General features: G+C 38.4%; 1 protein-coding gene across 16 annotated transcripts in view; it reads left to right on the top strand.

The window, feature by feature from the left end:
- nfixa (nuclear factor I/Xa) overlaps positions 1–19,767 on the top strand; it is a 127,516-nt gene that overhangs the window by 22,492 nt on the left and 85,257 nt on the right. For 15 of the 16 annotated variants that reach the window (XM_089131988.1, XM_089131990.1, XM_039686392.2 and 12 more), the window contains exon 2: positions 4,040–4,123. Coding sequence is in view for 15 of the 16 variants with exons in the window: in XM_089131990.1 (XP_088988116.1) it covers positions 4,040–4,123 (84 nt within the window). In the remaining variant the exon portion in view is untranslated. Of the gene's footprint in view, positions 1–4,039; positions 4,124–7,461; positions 7,618–19,767 lie in introns of those variants that run through there. The other variant, XM_039686333.2, reaches the window with a different exon arrangement.

Genomic DNA, 19,767 nt, shown 5'->3' with positions numbered 1-19,767 from the left:
TTAGTACGAATTAGCCACTTTTTAACCACTCGTACGAATTGGTCGTGAGATAGCGTAGTCGCATTATCCAATTTAGGATGGACAATCACCACTGAAATTTAAAATGATAGTTTAAAGGTAAAGTGTGTAATTTTTAAAAAACAACATTGGCTCAAGCAGTTTGGGTGCGGGACTACCAGTTTGTCCGAGCAATGGTCGACGAGGGTTTGAAAGTAGTTTGAAACCGACATTTATTTTGCTCTTCAATTTGGCGCTGAAATTATTTACTTCGTTCTAAAACTCCAGACCACAAAAGTGTGTGTGTGTGTGTGTGAGAGAGAAACTTCAGATTTCAGGAATTTAACCACTTAAGCATTCCACTAAACCACAAACGTATTGCCATATGCCTCCAACCCATACACCTCTCTCTCTCTCTCTCTCTCCCATATATGGAGGAAACCCCCTCATTTGATTCCGTTATTCCCACCAATTAAACATTTTAAACAAAGAGCTCTATTTATCGGTGAGAGCGAGGAAACTTGTCGTAATTAACACATTTACATACATCTCCATTGACTCCAATTAGGTCAGAGGCTCCCAGAGCCGCTTTGAAATGTCCCTCTTTTCTCTGTGCGCTTCGCCTCTAAAATGTTAATTAAGAAGAGGCTTGAGATTCTGGCTGAGGGCTGGCCATATGGACCCTGCATATGCTCCATATGCATACAGCCCATATATAATTAATAGATCGCTACAGAAAAATGGGAGCTTTTGGAGGCGAAGACGAGTCTGAAGGTTCCTTCTCTCAAAACGAGTATAATAGTGAAATTATGTGAGTTCCTCCAGGTGCCAACATAGACTTCTGTTCTCCATCTGTGGACAAGACAAATGAACGGATGAGCTCAGCACCGCGAAATGCGGCCGAGTTGAGTTTGTTCAGCTGGTTCGTGCGGCCTGGCCTCACCGACGGCTTTGATTTGCTGGTTTGTCTTAAAGAGATGAAGATCGAGTCAATTAAATGAAGAGAAATCGAATGAGTGAGTGGAACGTTTTCCGTTTTCTGCTTCAGTTCAGAGCGAGGGGAGCCTTTGGAAAGAGCATATGGTGAAATCTGGTTAGATGATTTCCAGGAACATGAGAGTAATCAATACCCTGAAACTAAACAAAAGTAAACACTCGAGTCAATCAATACCTCAAATCCGCATAAAGAAATCCAACCATCATCAGCAATTTTGACATTTGGGAAGTGTTTTTAAACCTTCCGATTGCGTCAAGCCCAGATCGTTTTTGCTAGACCTTTGGGTCTTTGCTTAACGTTCTTCGAGCGACAGAACGAAAAACTCACCTGCCATTCAATGATCCTTCCCACAACTTTCACTCTTCAACTCTTCTGTTTTCAACACATTTCTCAGAGAGCCGTGAACTCGCCTCTGATTAACGTTCTCTTTAATTATGAAAATGCATGTTTGTGTTCTAATAAAGCCAATCAGCAATTGTTCCCTGCTTGAATGAGATTTTAGCGCGCTAGCTAAGACCCTATTAAAGTGAGGGAAATTTGGGAAAGCTAACGTTTCATTGGGTGGATATGAATAGGCTTTGTTATTCACCACTGCCCGAGTCTAGTGCCAATGCCTGGGACTTATTATGAGCGAACCGTGTGTGTGCGTATGTGCTGGAATAGATGTTGATATGTATTTATGCACACAAACGTGCATTTGTGGTTAAAGTTTATTGTTCATATTTGAACATTATTAGTGTGGATAGTTGTTGAATGAGGTCCTGGTTGGCTCTCTGGAAACCATGCTGTGGTTTGTGAAATTTGAAGTTTTAGTCTTTCAAATGGTACTTTTCCCTTTCTTTTTCATGGAGGTGAGGTCTACAGCACTTTATACCTTAGGCCCTGTGTACATGAGAATGCTCACGGGTGAAAACGTAAAAATATGTTATCGGATGTGCCTTTCGTTTACACGGCAACAGCGTTTTTGGGGCTTAAAAACTAGGGCTGTCAAATGATCAATCGCGATTAATCGCATCCAAAATAAAAGTTTGCGTTTACATAATATATGTGGGTGCACTGTGTATAATTATTTTGTAGATATATATATATATATATATATATATACACTCACATGCATGTATATTTAAGAAAAAACATATTTATATATAAAATATTTATATTTAAATATCATATAAATTATATATAAATCTATATATAGAATTTAAAATATTTCTTAAATATATACAAGCATGTGTGTGTATTTATAAATATAAAATAATTATACACAGTGCACCCACATATATTATGTAAACACAAACTTTTATTTTGAATGCGATTAATCGCGATTGATCGTTTGACAGCCCTATTAAAAACGCATAAAAGTGAAACCACCCTCCAGAGTGGAAATCTTAAAAACGCTCCACCGCCGCGTTGTACGCATGCGCGCGGACCTGGCGTTGTTGTGTGGCAGTGCTTCACATCGCCACCTAGCTGCCTGGAGTGCATACTACATTGAATTTCACACACTTTTGCGTCACCTTATGCACATGGATTTCCCACCCCCAAAACACTCATCTAAACGCAGAATAAAAAGTGATAACGCAACGCCACTTTTGCATTTTCTCTTCAGATCGTTTCCGTGTAAACATAGCCTTAGAGACTGCTTCTAATAATAAAAAAAGATTTCCGTCCATATATATCCATGTTTTCAATTCAAATGTTGAATTCACAAAATGTTCCATTTGCCATCATTTACACAGATGATCATATGCTCCTATTGATAATTATATAAGTGACTAAAGAGCAAGCCCATGTATGTTCGTTTTTTTTTTTTTAAATATTGAAATAATAACCACTGTCTTAATGCATCAAAATACATTGCATTGTATGAACTGCATCATATGCCATAACAATAATCATATGCAGTCACCATAAACAAGCTTTAATGCCTTCAGAAATCAACTCAGTGCAGGATAGTGCTATGTTTGCATATTAATATGGATATTACTGTATTTTAAAATGTTTTACATACTTTGTGTGCTTCAGTGCTACCATTTATTACTAAATGCTTATGCTCTTATTTATAATGTTTAGTGATTTCAGATGATGTTTTCTCCACCCATATCATTGTGGAAATGATTTTTTCAGTCGCAAATAAAACAAAGATCATTATAGAGAGTGTTTTACAATAAAATACTGTCTTTCAATTTTAGTTCATTGTGTTACGAATTTTATCATCCATTTCCGTGCGAGTAAATTGTTTTGAGTAAATTGAGTAAATTGCACCATTGTTTTTCAGTGTACATACAGAAAAGTATGGAGCCCCTAAAGGGACATGGTGATGGAAAAAAAAATGCTTTTGCGTTTTCGCTCACGAAACTTTGCGTTCGATCGCAAAACTTTTGAGTTATTTGCGAGGGAATGCAAAGTTGCTAACATTTTGTGACAGAACACAAAAGCATTGACTTCCGGCTCTTTAGTAAAGGATGAAGTTGCCTGATGGAGTCAGATAGATCAATCGGAGTTCCCTATTGATATCTATATTCTATATTCTATCTATAGATATTATCGATACGCTCTTAAAAATGAAGGTTCATAACTGGCATCAATGGTTCCATTTAGAACCTTCGACATCCATGGAATCTTTCCATTCCACAAAAGTTCTTAATTGTGGAAAAAGTGTTATTTGGATTATTAAAAATGTTTTTCACACTTCTTCTTCTTATTTTTAGCACTATTTAGGTTATTTGGGGGAACTGTAAGGTTATTTAGGAACCTATATATCTATATTCAGAAAATATGCACATCATTCCTCTGATCAGGAAGGCTCCACTAATTGTGCTAGCTAGTGTCTATTTGACGTCCAAACATGAGAAACTGGTTTATTCAAGAATTGAAAACACATAGGAACATGGAGAAGCAATAGAGTTATAGACCATGTGATTGATCGAGGTATATTCCAATAAAGTTTCATGTTTCAGGCTTTGCGATGCTGCTCTTTGTCAGATTTAAGATCTCTAAGAAGTAAGACTAAATTTGCTCTGCATGTTTTGTGTTGTATTGCAGGCCACAGAATCGTATCTGGTGCATGAAGGTCCCCATCGAGCCCCGGGCATCTCAGAGTGTTTCCTAGTGCCTGAATCCTACAGGGTACAAGCAATTTTCCTCTTTCTGTCCTTGTTATTGTTGTTCATTTCCTTTTCTTTTTTCTATAAAACGACTGTAACCGGATGAATTGAACTTTGATTTCTTTCTCATGGCTGATGTAATTAATCCGCTTTCAGGCCAGACTGAGTTGGACTTCAGATTGTGATAAGATGAGTTGGAAGCAAACTTTGATAGAGCAGAGATTGATACGCTCTTAAAAATGAAGGTTCTTTACTGGCATCGCTGGTTCCATTTAGAACCTTTCGACGTCCATGGAATCTTTCCATTCCACAAAAAGTGTTATTTGGATTATTAAAATGTTTTTCACACTTCTTCTTCTTCTTTTAAGCACTATTTACGTTATTTGGGGAACTGTACGGTTATTTAGGAACCACGGTTCTTCTATTTGATCTATCCTAGCCTTTTTATTTTTCCGTTTCATAGTTTCATAGCCTGTGAAGCATCTTTCAAGAGAACACTGTGTACGTATGCATCATAAATCTCATCGGCCATTTATGATCTCACGTGCTGCGTTTATATGGTAAGATGGTGGTTGGCGTTGAGAGGAATGGCGAGTTTATGTGGAGAAGCAGCTGCAGGAATTATCTACATAAAATACCATCAAGATTATTTAATTGCCAGCCATGAGGGAAGGGTAAAAAGCAAAGTGTGTGTGTGTGTTTGTGTTGAGCTAAAACCACACACACCGACTATATGGCTTGCATATGGTTCTCTTATGCGAGTTTTAATGGAGGTTTTAGCTGCTGCGACCGCAACCCGAACGTGGATCTGCTTAACAAAGAACTGGGTGTGTGCGTGTGTGTGCATGTATGTATTTGCTTGTGTGTGAAACTATGCATGCGCTGAAAGCAGAATTGTTTTCATGCTGTTTCGTAGAGTAATGGCTGCAAGATCTGTGTGAAGCATGAAGACTCTGGTTTTGGATTTGTGCCTTTCGATGTTGTAATGCCAACCTATGTGCCCTTTCTCTGACCTCGCTCTCTTAACTCTTAATGTCAGTGTTTTTCTTGTTATATTGGCTGTTTTGCTGATGTATTTTTAAACATACTGTGCAGGATTTTGGAAAATCATAGGTTTATGGGTTGCCTCTAACTGTATTTAGACCTATAACCTTATTTATAGCTCTTCTTTGCCGTTAGGCCAAGGTGAATGAACAGCCATCTATAAAAACAAAACTGTTTATGTGCTCATTGCATCTCAAGCAGGTCTGACATGATCACATTACACGACAACGAAGTACTAAAAACGGAAACATTTTTCGTGTACAGACGACAACTTTGTGAAAACAATACCCATTCACATGAATCCGCTAAAATAGATTAAAAGCGCTGTATTATTCATGCCAGGCCAGTAGATGGCGATGTCACTTTGTAAAGAAACACTACACTAGGGCTGTCAAACGAATAATCGCATCCAAAATAAACGTTTGTGTTTGCATGGGTGCACTGTGTATAATATACACACACATGCATGTATATTTAAGAAAAAAATATTTATATATAATATAAATTATATATAAATCTATATACATGAAAATATTTCTTAAACATATACAAGCATGTAAAATAATTATACACAGTGCACCCACATATCTTATGTAAACACAAACTTCTATTTTTTAATCGTTTGACAGCCCTACTCTACACGTCTATAGACTGAACACTTAAAGGGATAGTTCACTTTAAAATTAATTTTTGGTATGTTTTAGCTTGGCATCCAAGATGTAGGTGTTGTGATATTTTTAGGTCAAACCGTTCTGGTCTGTCAGTCATATAATGGAGGTCTATGGTCACCACCTCAAAGAGCATGCACAGAGAAGTCCAAATTAAACATGATTTAATGACTCTAAATGCAAGTACACAATGATGGCCTAAGACACGAAATGAGCGGTTTGTGTGAAAAAACTTCTCTGTGCATGCGCTTTGAGGTGGTGACCATAGACCTCCATTATATGACTGATAAAAACGAACGGGTTGACCTAAAAATATCAAAATTGAAACTATGCGGAAACAAAGACACCTACATCTTGGATGCCCTTGAGGTAAGCTAAAACATACCAAAAATTAATTTCAAAGTGAACTATCCCTTTAATACGCATATTTGTGTTTTTGTAGTTTACACAAATTATAACGGTATCGTTTTTTAAAAACTTGCACTTTGAAACCAGTTTCCAAATTTTGCTTTTTCAGGCCCCCAAAACGCAGTCGAGTAAATAAACAACAAAAAGTTTTCCTTTGAAAATGCTGTCGTGCATATCTATTAAAATCCTGGATTAGGGATTCAAAAATGACAAATATTTCTCTTCTTTGTCAGATGGGCAAATCCGTTTTCTGAACCAGTAATTTCTAAAACCATTGGTTACCTTAAACCCAATTTTCTGTTTTGTTTTCCCAGATGTTGATTAAGATTTATGCTGGATTAAGCTTGTAGTCCTGGATTAAGTTGTGCAGTAATTGGTAAAACTCCTTTGTGGTGTTGGCTTAAGCAGTCTATGAGAAAGCAGTCCTAATAAAAGAGCAAGCTAATCTGCCCCTTAAAAGTTTGACAGCAGAGTTTCACGGCTGGAGAAGGTGCAAGATAAGCATAGTTGAGCGTGCTGCTAGGCAGCCTGGGCGCTGTGGTTTGCCACAAAACAGATGTGGATTTAGGAGACCACCCTGCAATACTGTGATGCAGGACTGGGGCCTATAGATGAGTCATAGAGGAAGAGCGCGGGGGAAAGAGGGGTTACTTACCTTCCATTACCTGATTAAAGATTGCAGGAGTATTGAATGGGGGAAAATGTATTGCAAATGTTTAAAAGAACGTTGACTCAAAAATATTGCAGCCAGTCAGTCCTGCTGGCATTGATCAAGCTTTGCATATTTACATTTTAGGTTCCTATTTCCTAAGGAATTATGACACATTTTCAATGACCAATATTTTAAAGAGCAGGGTGACGATATATAGGCTACCTAATGCACAACAACAATATTGCTCACCATATTTACTGCAAATTCACTATAAGAAAAAAAAAACTCTCTTTTTTTTTAAAGTAATTGATCATTGACAGGATTTCGGAGATGGAATAAGTGGAAATTATCACTCAAAACTGACCTGGAAACATTGATCTGTAATCGATTATAACACCAATAGTTGCCTAAATGATAGTGTTGAACTGCTGTGCAATTCGTGTATTTACCAAACTTAATGTGTAGGCTATTTCATCTTTCCAATCGTTAATGAATAGCAGGCTGTCGAGAATCAGAGAGCGAAGGGGGAGAGCAAGAAGGAGAGAAGTTTTTTTTTCTTCCTAAAGTTTGAGCTTTCACTTTCTGCTTCGAGGCGGGGTTAGCGGCGCGAGCAGCATGGAGTAGGCGAAGGGGGACGGCGAGCTCTTGCAATGCAGCAACGCGGCGAACTTCCACTCAACTTCAAAACGAGATTCATTTCCCGCCTCTGAGATAACTATGTACTCTCCGTACTGCTTGACACAGGTAAAATGCATTCATTTAATTAATCGCTCGTGTCTGTGTGTTAATTCGGATCCTGCACTGCAGAACCGTGGCCGTGTGTTGTCTTGTCTGTCGCTGCTCAATAAATGCATTACAAGTTATGCATTGCGCTTTTTAAAACATCATTTTCACGCGCGCGTTTATTTGCAGCTCTCAGCGCGCGCGCGGCGTTGTTTCGGAATCGGAACTCTTCTCGTGCGTTTCATTGCACATGGGATCGAAGAGAAAATGGCGCTTCTCCCAAATCTATTTTATATAAAAGGAGATTGGTTTGACCCGAGAGGAAGCGCGACTGGCATTAAACAGCTCGATTTTTAGATGCCAAATTTTAAAACGTTATGGTGATATTTCTTTAAGCGGTTTTCCCAAGCTGTGATGTTTCAGGAGTTTCAGGACTACAGCTCCCGTGCATGAACCTCTCCGCGCCCGAGTTCAGAGACACAACGTGACATTGATCTACCTGTCCGGAGTGAGAAATACCTCCAAAATCTGTAAAAGAGGCTTTTCAGGGTCGCGCTTTATTACCCGGGAATTGTTTACCATTTTATTTAGACGGAAGAGAATATAAAGTGTTAACGCGTTTATTTTTGACTTTTGGCAATGCAAAATGTTTTGCTGACTTTATGCAATATGCTATTATATGCATAGTCTATATAAAATAACTTATGAAATGCAATTTAAATATGTTTTGTAGTTCAAGATATTCATAATTTCTGAAAAAAATAAATAAACAAATGCTTGATTAGTTTATGAAGCGAGCATGCACACTGGCCTAGTCTATTTTTATACTGTAAATTTAAAATCTTGTTGTTTATTAAAAAAAACACAACAAAACATTAACATGGTGATAAATGTAGCCAGCTTTTATGATTATGCAATTAAATTATCGGTCCATGACTGTAGACTATTATAGGATAAGATTCAATCCGAGCAAGAATGCCAACCTGATGGCTGACTTAATTTACCATTCACCATCTTTGAAAAAAAAAAAAAAATACATATTATCTTTCTCTACCGTCTATATAGTATTACCCAATAATTGGCAAAGTGTCAAACTTTTGCAGTTACAAAATATTGCATTAAACTGTCTTGTAGGTCAACTAAAACTTTGCTTTGTTATATTCTTTGTCTGTATCATATTTATCTGTTGGCCACAGAAAAAATATATAATGCTTACAAATATTTAGCAGTGTTTAATATGCAAAAAGGCCTGTATTTCATACAAATGTCCGTTTTTGAATGCCTGACGGCCTACACTTGACAAGCCTTCTTGCTTGAGGTAGCCTATCGGCATAGGCCTGCTATTATTATTTTTTTAAGAAGCATTTGTGTTGTTCAAAGGTGTGTGCATTTTAATAAATATTTCAGAAGTAAATGGAAAATGTCCTTGCAGTGTTGTGCCATAAATGCGCGCAGGGGCTTGTTTGTGCTTCACGCGATCTGCGGAGCGGCGGCTGGAGTCTCGGGCTTCTCCCTCGCGCGCGCAGTTTGGCCCGGGTTTGTGGCACTCGCTCTTTCTGGCTCCTAAATATTCTGTATAGCAGACATTCGACAAGTCTCTAAAATAACTTTCCTTTGGGGTGAGACATGGGCCTAAATAATTGAATTATCTAGGCCTATAGCTGATAGGCGTCTCTCGTTTTTATAATTTCTTTATTCAAGGCTATTTCTTCGTTTTTAGAAGATTTTGCTATTGGCTTTAATTTCTTGGCTGGAAATAGACCTTTCTCTTCCCCCCAACCCCCAGACTAGGTCACGCCAAACTCGGTGAATCCAAGACGTGTCTAAAATAAATCAAATTTTCTCTCATTTTGCATGGTTGACGGCTTTTGTTTTTCTGGCTATTAATTGTTTCCTTGCTTATTACATTTTTAAAGCAAATGTCCAATTGCCCTTTTCCACCCCTATGTAAAGAAGGCCTGAACGGCATGCCGGTTGTAAAATGTCTGCAACCATTCTGATATTTTTGAAGAAGCATTTATGTTTTACAAAAGAAGTGTGTGAATTTTTATTTAATAATACTATATAAAATGGAAATTTGTTTGTGTGCCATATATAGCCATACGAACACGTGCTTCTGCATCTCGCGGCCTATCAGCGAACGCGTTCAGTCGCGCGCATTCGAGGCTAATTAGTGTCCTGATTTTTATTTTTTCCTAGTCTTATGATGTGTCAAGAACACGTTTTTAATTATTATTTTACATATAGCTAACACTTCCGTAACCGTCATTCCAATAGATTTGAATATTTCAATATTTGCTTTGTATGCAGTCGGAGAAAAGGGCGATAGATCCAGAGTGAAAAGTAAACATAGGGTCAGTGGCAAATAATGTCCGAGATAAAATGGATTAATCTTTTATTAATCTAGTTTAAACACGTGGCAAGTTCTTAACGTAGCATAGCCTACTTTTTTATTCACGTTGGTTGGCCTAGAACATTTAGGCTAAAACAAATGCATCAAGGTGAAATATTTTACACTAGCCTACATAAAGACTACAAATGTTTAATAAATGCAAATATTTCTGCTTGACTTGAACTGTTGCCCATTCAAGGTCAAATTATGTGATTTTTCAAAATGTCCTCTTTTTTATGTTGCCATTTTGTGGCAAATACAAAGGCATGGACTTAGTCAGCAAAATTGTGTGAACTGATTTATTTTAATAAAAATATGGCAAATTACAAGAATTTATTTTTGACTTTAAGCCTCAGATTTTGTTGTTATTGCATATTTCATGTATTCTTCCCCCATAGGCCCAGTGAATTCGTTTGGGAACGCAATTTCTCCCAGGAGTTAATTTGTTATTAGGTGTAGGCTTATTCGTGTTTATGTAACGTGTTTTCTTAATTTTTTTTTCAAGTGTAACAAGGTGTTTTAAACAATAAAGGCCTCACGGCTATGCTCCCTCGTCTAAAATCTTTGGCATTATCGACTGGGATTTTGATCGCGGCGATAAAAGATTATTCAACCCTGCAATCGCGCCACGTCGTGCGTGTGTTCAAGGAATCCCTCCTTTGTCTCTTGTGGCTTTTGGTGCGATTCAGATTGTAGGCTGGATAAATCTTGCGGCAGGCCACGTTTACGTGGAGTCAAAACTTGGGTGAGGTTTGGTGGTTTCTGGGACGTTTCTGTGCCTTCATGGAAGATGGAGAAAAGAGGGAGGGCGCGATGTGTCTGCATGGTAATCCCATCAGCGTGGATGCTCTCGATCTCATCCCACACTCACTCTATCCGGTTTGTTTTGTCGTCTTTCTTATTTAATTACGGTTAATTATTCAAACAAACGAGGACGCATACGGCGCGTCAACAAATGTGAACAATAACTAATGAATTATTAACGTTGATAAAAGGTTTTCTGGAATGGACGGAACAGGTGGGGAATCTCAAGCTTACCACGTAATGGAAGTTAAGCATGGGTTGCCAAATGTGCAAAATGTCGTTTGGGGAGTCTAAGGGCCTCGGTTGGGGCTTTGCACATATCTCAGGACAAGTGGTTAGCATTAAGTTTTAATGTATTTTAAATTTGCTTACATTTGTCCCAGCAGGGGAGTATCTCGGATTTGATGACATTGGGGGTTTAGCTCCAAGTCATTGTGGCATTTTTGTAAAGTTTCTCAATAGGCTATATATTTATAATATTTATATGTATGTATATTTATGAGAGACAGATATTGAAATTGTATGTGGATCTTGTGACATTATCAGCTTCGTAAACCATAGTTTACAATATAATAGTGCTAGGATTAGCAATAAATGCATTGTCGAATAATGGAAATATTTGCAGATGAGAATGAGGCTTGAACTTGTAGGCCTATACATTATTTTCAAAAATTTGTGTTTATGTAATCTAAAATCCTTGTCTGTCACATGATGCTTTTTACTGCATTTAACTTTAAATAAAATTAAAATTTTATTTTCCCCATTCCACTTGTTTACTGACTGTTAACTAAGCAAAATTTCAAATGTATCTTTCTTTCTTTGTTTTTATCAGTCAGTTTCTCTTGTTTACTAAGTAAAGATGGGTGATTGGTTGGATACGCACTGCTTGAGTGATTTTAACCAAACATGTGCCGTCAGATTGTTTGTTTCACCTGGACTGAAGTGCTGCTTTCACTCTTGATAGATATTGCAGATTAGCAGGGCAGTTTAACGATAATGACAAATGCTGTTTTCTTGCCCCGTCTACCTTTATTGACTTTCCCCTTTCAGTAAGGGTCTTTTTGGGACATGGCTCTGAGGGAGGAGGACATTGCGTCAAACAAGACCTGCTCTTTCCTCCAGTTTTCTTGCTCACCCTGGCAGGGAAATCAATGGCTGTAACTGGGAGAAAGTGTATGGGAAATGCAGAAAAGCTGGAGAGAACAGGTTGGGACCGAGGCAGCAGCCCTGGGGAACACCATTCCATCTCCGGGTCATTTCTATATGGAAAAAATATATATACACTAGCTATAAAATGTCATACTCAATAAAATGCATGACTGAAAACACTTGTGCGCCCCAAGGGTGCCGTCTAGCTTTCCTAATGTTCGCCCGAACGTGTTTTTGATTACGCTGAAGCAAATAAATGATCAGTACTGATCAAGCCACATCAAGAGACCGATCATCTGCATGAACATCAACACCCGTGGGGTCTTTGCCTCTGTTCAGAATATAGTGAAAATTGTGCATATCTTCAGTTTGTTAATTCAGGAATCACTTTAAAACCCCTCCCCCGCAGCCCAGCATGACCTCGCTGCAGTTCTGCTGGCATAACTGTTTGGTGTGGTAACAATATGCAAAGTTACGTTGTGTTTATGTTCCTGGCACACCCAGTCTTACCAAAAGGCATTAGAAGAAAATAAATGTCCTGTGTTTTAGTTGGCAGATAAAGACTCAGCTCAAGTGCTATATGAAACCTCAGGTTCTGAAAATAACAAACACGTCAAACTGCTGTAGTAAGATGTTACACTTTATTGGCATCCATGGATTTCCATGAAAAGGAAAAATGGTGCATGAAAGGTTCTTTGAGGAACCCCAAAATTGTCTTTTAGTAAAAAAAACAAACACTTTTGGAAACTTAATTTTGTATACTGGAGCATACTGGACAGATTAGATCTGCTCTTGCATGAATCCCAGGATGATAGTTACTCATCTGCTTTCTCTCAGAGTCTCTGTCTGTGATTTGCTTTTGAATCTTTGTTCCTCTCCATCATCCGTCTCTTATTAACCGTCAGATGTAGTTGTCGTGGAGACCAGCGCGCACATACAGTATATGCACACGCAAACACACTTTGCTCATTATTTTCCTCATAATCACTTCACTTAGCAGCACAAGTGTGTAACAATGCCGTCTTTCACAGCGGTGACCGCGCTCTTGAGTATGTCTTCTCTCTTGTTGCTCATTTAAAGAGTACCAGCGTTCTGGCCCAGTGCTGCTGTAATTCACTAAAGTTGTGTGTCTTTTATTGGCCAGAAATAAGCTCCATTGAAAGGTCATGGTCATAGTGAGGCAAGCATATGTTTTTCCCGCTTTTATGCTAGATTGACTTTTTTTCCCCCTTTACTGTTCATAATTTAACTTTAGGGTTAAAGACCTCAAGGTGAGTGAACATGCATGCCTTGAGACCAGGCTATTAAAAAGTAGTTTGATTAGCTCTCGCACATAGGCTGCTTGAATAAAGACACTATCTGTTTTTGCTTTGCTTTGTTTTTTTGTTTTTTTTTGAAAATCCTCCATTGACTATTTGAAAATGTGCCATTCAAACCCTAATTGTCTTCAGACCAGGGTCAGATATGGACCAAGATACTATTTTATTTTATTTTATTTAGTTTTTTATTTTATTTTATTTTATTTGTTTTATTTATTTGTTTATATATTTAGTTTTGTTATTTTATTTTTATTTTATTCATTTTATTTTATCTGTTTTATTTTTTTTATTCATTTTGTTTTGTTATTTCATTTGTTTTTTATTTTTTGTTTTATTTAAAAATCTTCCATTGACTATTTGAGGATGTGCCATTCAAAACCTAATTGTCTTCAGACCAGGGTCAGATATGGACCAAGATGCAATTTTATTTTATTTTATTTTATTTTATTATTATTTATTTTATTTTATTTGTTTTATTTATTTATTTATTTATTTTGTTTTTTTATTTTTATTTATTTTATTTTATGTTTGTTTTATTTTTTTATTCATTTTGTTTTGTCATTTCATTTGTTTTTTATTTTTTGTTTTTATCATATTTTATTTTATTTATTTATTTGTATTTAAAAAAGGATCCCTTTTAATGTATTTCATTTTTATTCCTGTTTTTTCCTCCTGTTTATTTAATTATTTTTAAGTGAATTGTTTTATTTTATTGCTTTCACTTTTTAATTTATTCTATTCTTTTCTATTCTATCCTATTCTATTCTAATTCTTCCGAGGTAGCAGGCTGCTCCTCGGTAATATTTGTATCACAGTGTGAGGCTTTAGGACAGCAACTAACCATGAAATGAGAAAGAAAAGTCCAAGAGCCACAAAAGGGTTTTGTAAAGGGCTTTCAGATGACGGCGTGTGTGAGTGTGTTTGACGAGCCCGTGGCTCTCTGTGTAGCTGATAAATGGAGGGTTTAGAGCAAGTGTTTATAGTAGCACAGTAGCTGAAGAGGCCTGCTGTACCGATGGGCCTAAGACACTCAAGGTCGATTATTTCTGTCCTACAGTTTGTGTGTGTGTGGCTCCTGAATACACCCGACTCAAACAGTCAGTTGGCATCTATGACAGCAGCTCTGCCATTCTAGTTATATGTTCAGTAGAGGTCTGTACCGTGAATTGTATAGGGCATGCAAATGTTAATAAAGTAAGTTCAGCTGTTTTGTTTTCAACGTTGCATACATCTAAAAAAAACCTTGCATGGACGCAAATTCTTTGCTCGTTGCCCTGGCTGTCGGTTGCTCCCCATATTGTTGTTTGGCCTTTGGAATGGATCATGTGGAGCAGTGGTGAACTGGTGGTGGGCCTGGCTGGGGGAAAACTGACAACAAACCTTAACATTACAACATTTTATCCTTAGAGGAAAAAGAACGGTGCACCGGTTTGCTTGACAGCAGGTGATTTTTGTACTTGTTTTGTTAGGAACTATGCAGCATAACACTCTATGCACAGATCTTCCCAAAGTCGTGCAGAATTTTGCATTACTTTGCTATGAACGCTGAACTGCGATACCCAAGAGTGCTGTGATCTTGGGAAAAATAGAGCAATTAGTCTTTTCTGTCGTTTATGCAAACATTCCACTGTAGTGACGGCTGAATGTACACACAAACTCCGGGGCTATGCCATTTGTGAAGGTATATAAGGTCTAAAAGCGGTATAGCTGGATTTATGGATCGATAAGAATCACTCAATGCTTTTTGCACTATTTGCATTTTTTTTTTTTACATTAATTTTTACATTTAATTGATCAGACGAATTCATTAAAATCATTATTATTGTTGAATTTGCTGAATTCTCAGCATCATTACTCCAGTCTTCAGTCACATGACCCTTCAGAAATCACTCTAATATGATGATTTGATGCTAAAGTAACATTTCTCATTATTATCAATGTTGAAATCAGTTGTGCTGCTTAAATTTCTGTGTAAAACGTGATCCTTTTTTTCCAGGATCCTTCGATGAACACAACGTTCAAAATAACTTGAAATGTAAATATAAATGCGCTTTTGATTAAATTAAATGCATCCTTGCTGAGTAAAAGAAGTTATTCCTTAAAAAAACCAAAACATTCTGACTCCAAACTCCAAAGTTATAATTGGCAAAAATCCAGACTTTAAAATGGTTTTGTAACAGAGCCTCTATCAACGCAGGCTTTCATGCATGGAACTTCACACAGTGGCTGCGTGTATGATGGATATTTTACTGTCATCCTATCAACACAACTTGGGAGCGGGCGATGTGTGAGAAATGTGGCGCTGCAAGCATGTGTTGTCTGACCGAGCTGCGTTCTGTAATCCAGTGTAATCTGGCTCAGGTCTATTAGCGATTAATTGATTGTGCATCTAATCTGAGCGGACTATTATTTATGATGGTTATCATCGAAATTGCCCGTAATGGCAGATAATTATGGCCAGATGTGGTCAATCTGAGATTAGCTTTTAAAGTCAACACACATTACAGTAAACCATCGCAGATGTGTAATATCCACACACACCCTCCCCCTTAATCTAAGCATCATGTTTGTGGAATGCAAGAACATACGCAACTTCATCTCTCCTAACCACACACACACACACACACATACACATGTTTGTTTCACTTATTAAGTGAGGACATTGTAACTTCCATTGATTTTATATCAGGTTATATTAGTTTTTTTTTCTTTCTTTCTTTTTTTGTGTGTGTTTTCTATTGTGTCTCTTTGTGTCTTGTCAGTACCTATCTATTCAAGAATGAAGAACTATGGGCTCCTACTTATAAGCTTTTGGTGCTTCTTTGGGAGACCCATTTCACTGTACCCAATCTAGTCTGTTCCTTAAAACTGTATTATGGTAAAGCTTGAAGAGGTATTGTGAATAAACTAAACTAACTAACTTAACGATATTTTCTATGGCCCAACCTCTACCCCTTAACCTACCCATCACAGAAACATGTGCAAACGCTAGAATTCAATTATAAACAGATTTTGGGCTGATTTATAAGCCTTTTACCTGGTGAGGACCAGTGAAATGTCCTCCCTAGTCGGCTATATTTTACCATTTAAGTGAGGACATTTGGCCCTCACAAGTATAGCTAAACCTGTACTCACTCACTCACTCACTCACTCACTCACTCACTCACTCACTCACTCACACTCTTACTCACTCACTCACTTACTCTCACTCTTACACACTCACTCACTCTCACTCTTACTCACTCACTCACTCTCACTCTTACTCACTCACTCACTCACTCACTCACTCACTCACTCACTCACTCTTACTCACTCTTACTCACTCACTCACTCACTCACTCACTCACTCACTCACACTCTTACTCACTCACTCACTTACTCTCACTCTTACACACTCACTCACTCTCACTCTTACTCACTCACTCACTCTCACTCTTACTCACTCACTCACTCACTCACTCTTACTCCCTCACTCACTCTCACTCAGTCACTTTCTCACTCTTACACACTCACTCACTCTCACACTCTTACTCGCTCACTCACTCTCACTCTTACTCACTCACTCACTCACTCACTCACTCTTACTCCCTCACTCACTCTCACTCAGTCACTCTCTCACTCTTACTCACTCACTCACTCTCACACTCTTACTCACTCACTCACTCACTCACTCACACACTCACTCTCTTTCTCTCAATCACTCTCACACTCTTACTCACTCACTCACTCTCACACTCTTACTCGCTCACTCACTCTCACTCTTACTCACTCACTCACTCACTCACTCACTCACTCACTCTTACTCCCTCACTCACTCTCACTCAGTCACTTTCTCACTCTTACACACTCACTCACTCTCACACTCTTACTCGCTCACTCACTCTCACTCTTACTCACTCACTCACTCACTCACTCACTCACTCACTCACTCTTACTCCCTCACTCACTCTCTCTCAGTCACTCTCTCACTCTTACTCACTCACTCACTCTCACACTCTTACTCACTCACTCACTCACTCACTCACACACTCACTCTCTTTCTCTCAATCACTCTCACACTCTTACTCACTCACTCACTCTCACACTCTTACTCACTCACTCACTCTCACTCAGTCACTTTCTCACTCTTACACACTCACTCACTCTCACACTCTTACTCGCTCACTCACTCTCACTCTTACTCACTCACTCACTCACTCACTCACTCACTCTTACTCCCTCACTCACTCTCACTCAGTCACTCTCTCACTCTTACTCACTCACTCACTCTCACACTCTTACTCACTCACTCACTCACTCACTCACTCACACACTCACTCTCTTTCTCTCAGTCACTCTCTCACTCTTACTCACTCACTCACTCTCACACTCTTACTCACTCACTCACTCACTCACTCACACACTCACTCTCTTTCTCTCAATCACTCTCACACTCTTACTCACTCACTCACACACTCACTCTTTCTCTCACACTCTCACTCTTACTCACTCTCTCACTCACGCTCGCACTCTTACTCACTCACTTAATCACTCTTACTTACTCACTCACTCACTCACTCAATCACTCACTCATTCACTCTCACTCTTACTCACTCACTCTTACTCACTCACTCTTACTCACTCACTCTTACTCACTCTTACTCAATCACTCTTACTCACTCTTACTCAATCACTCTTACTCACTCACTCTTACTCACTCTTACTCACTCACTCTTACTCACTCTTACTCAATCACTCTTACTCACTCTTACTCAATCACTCTTACTCACTCACTCTTACTCACTCTTACTCATTCACTCACTCTTACTTACTCACTCACTCACTCTCTCACTCTTACTTACTCAATCACTCTAACTCTTACTTACTCACTCACTCAATCACTCAATCACTCTCTCACTCTTACTTACTCACTCTCAATCTTACTTACTCACTCACTCAATCACTCTTACTCACTCACTCACTCAATCACTCACTCACTCACTCTCTCACTCACTCACTCACTCACTGAGCAGATCTAGGCAGGTGGTGCTGGGGAGGTGGAGGGCTTGGTAAATAAGGTGCATAGCGCGCTGCGATAGTTTATCCATTTGATACGCCGAGGTGATATAGGGACATGTTAATGGATTTGTGAAATCGATTGGCCAGGAACATTACATTTGGCGAACCAATCCGAACGTGAATAGAGTTTAATGGATGAACTATTAATTTGTCTGAAATTATTTTTGACTAACTATTGCAATGTTGTTATTGCTTGTCAAGGTTAGCATCACTTTTAAATGTACTCATGTTTTTCCTGAACTTATAAATCTTTGATGGCAGACGATAAAAAGGGTCTTTTTTTATCAAATGATAACTCTGCCCCCAAGCCCCACCTGACTAGAATTGAAGGAGAGACCATAGTGATTTCCAAGTGTACTATTTAACTGGAGCCAGTAAGTAACCATGCCTAGCGTCCACCCAGAACACATTAGCATCATGTTAGCAAGTTTTGCATGGGCGACATTTTTGAACTTCATCACCTTGTGTTTTTGTCATGCCAATAAAGTAAATCCCCCTGATAGTCTTGAATGAGCCTAAATAGCTGCTGATCTTAGATCAGTTAGGTGATCTGTTCGATCGTGGGTTTAGGTTTTAAGGCTGGTCACAGATCAGCATCGGTATCACCGTCACACTGTAGATTTAGGGCGGTATGTGGTGAAAACAAAGGGAGTATTCGGTGGTTTTTAAACGATTGGAGAGAGCGATGGTGGTTTTTAAACGAGTTCAGGGAGGGATGGTGGTTTTTAAAGGCATGGAGGAGGTGATGTTTATTGACTTACGAACCGCTGCAGCCGTAGAGTGTTATTTGGAAGAATGGATGGCAGGGATCCAGGGATTGAGGGGGCTGGAGCAGGCACATTCATATGTGCACGTGTGTTTTAACACACAACACTAATCATGCTATGTTTCTTAAACAGGAACGAGACTTGGGTTAATGTTAAAAAAGAACAAAGTAGAGGAAAACAGTCTCCCATAATCCCCCTGTGTTAAACAGATGTTTATTTTGTTGTAGGGTGTTATAAATGGGTGCCGTTTCCTTATTGGGAACATTTACATGGTTTAACCCAGTGGTTCTCAAACTTTTTTCGTCGTGCCCCCATTATTCTTTTAAGAAATCTAGAAAAAAAATCTAGAAATCTTTAAAGAAAGCGGGAATGCAATTCATTTGCTAATAATAGCTAACTATTCTTTTTTTTTCCCCCGAACCAAATGTGACCAAAACGGTTATAAAAATGCTGTCATTATAAAAGGTTTCTTCAATGTATTGCTTGTTTTTTCAGTTTATTACATTTCATGTTGTGACAGTTCTATTCCCCCTGCAACGCCAGAGCGTTCAAAGTGTCAACAAGCTTCCCCGTACTTTTTGACAGGCGTTCTTGACAAGTCGGCGGTGGTCTGAACGTACAGTGAGGCTCGGTTCACATATAGCAAAACCAAAAAAGGTGCGCCGCGTTTTCCTTTTTCCAA

This window comes from Pimephales promelas, chromosome 6 (genome assembly GCF_988280905.1).
Source record: "Pimephales promelas chromosome 6, fPimPro1.hap1.1, whole genome shotgun sequence".
Lineage (NCBI taxonomy): Eukaryota > Metazoa > Chordata > Actinopteri > Cypriniformes > Leuciscidae > Pimephales > Pimephales promelas.
This window is presented reverse-complemented; position numbering and strand designations above follow the sequence as displayed.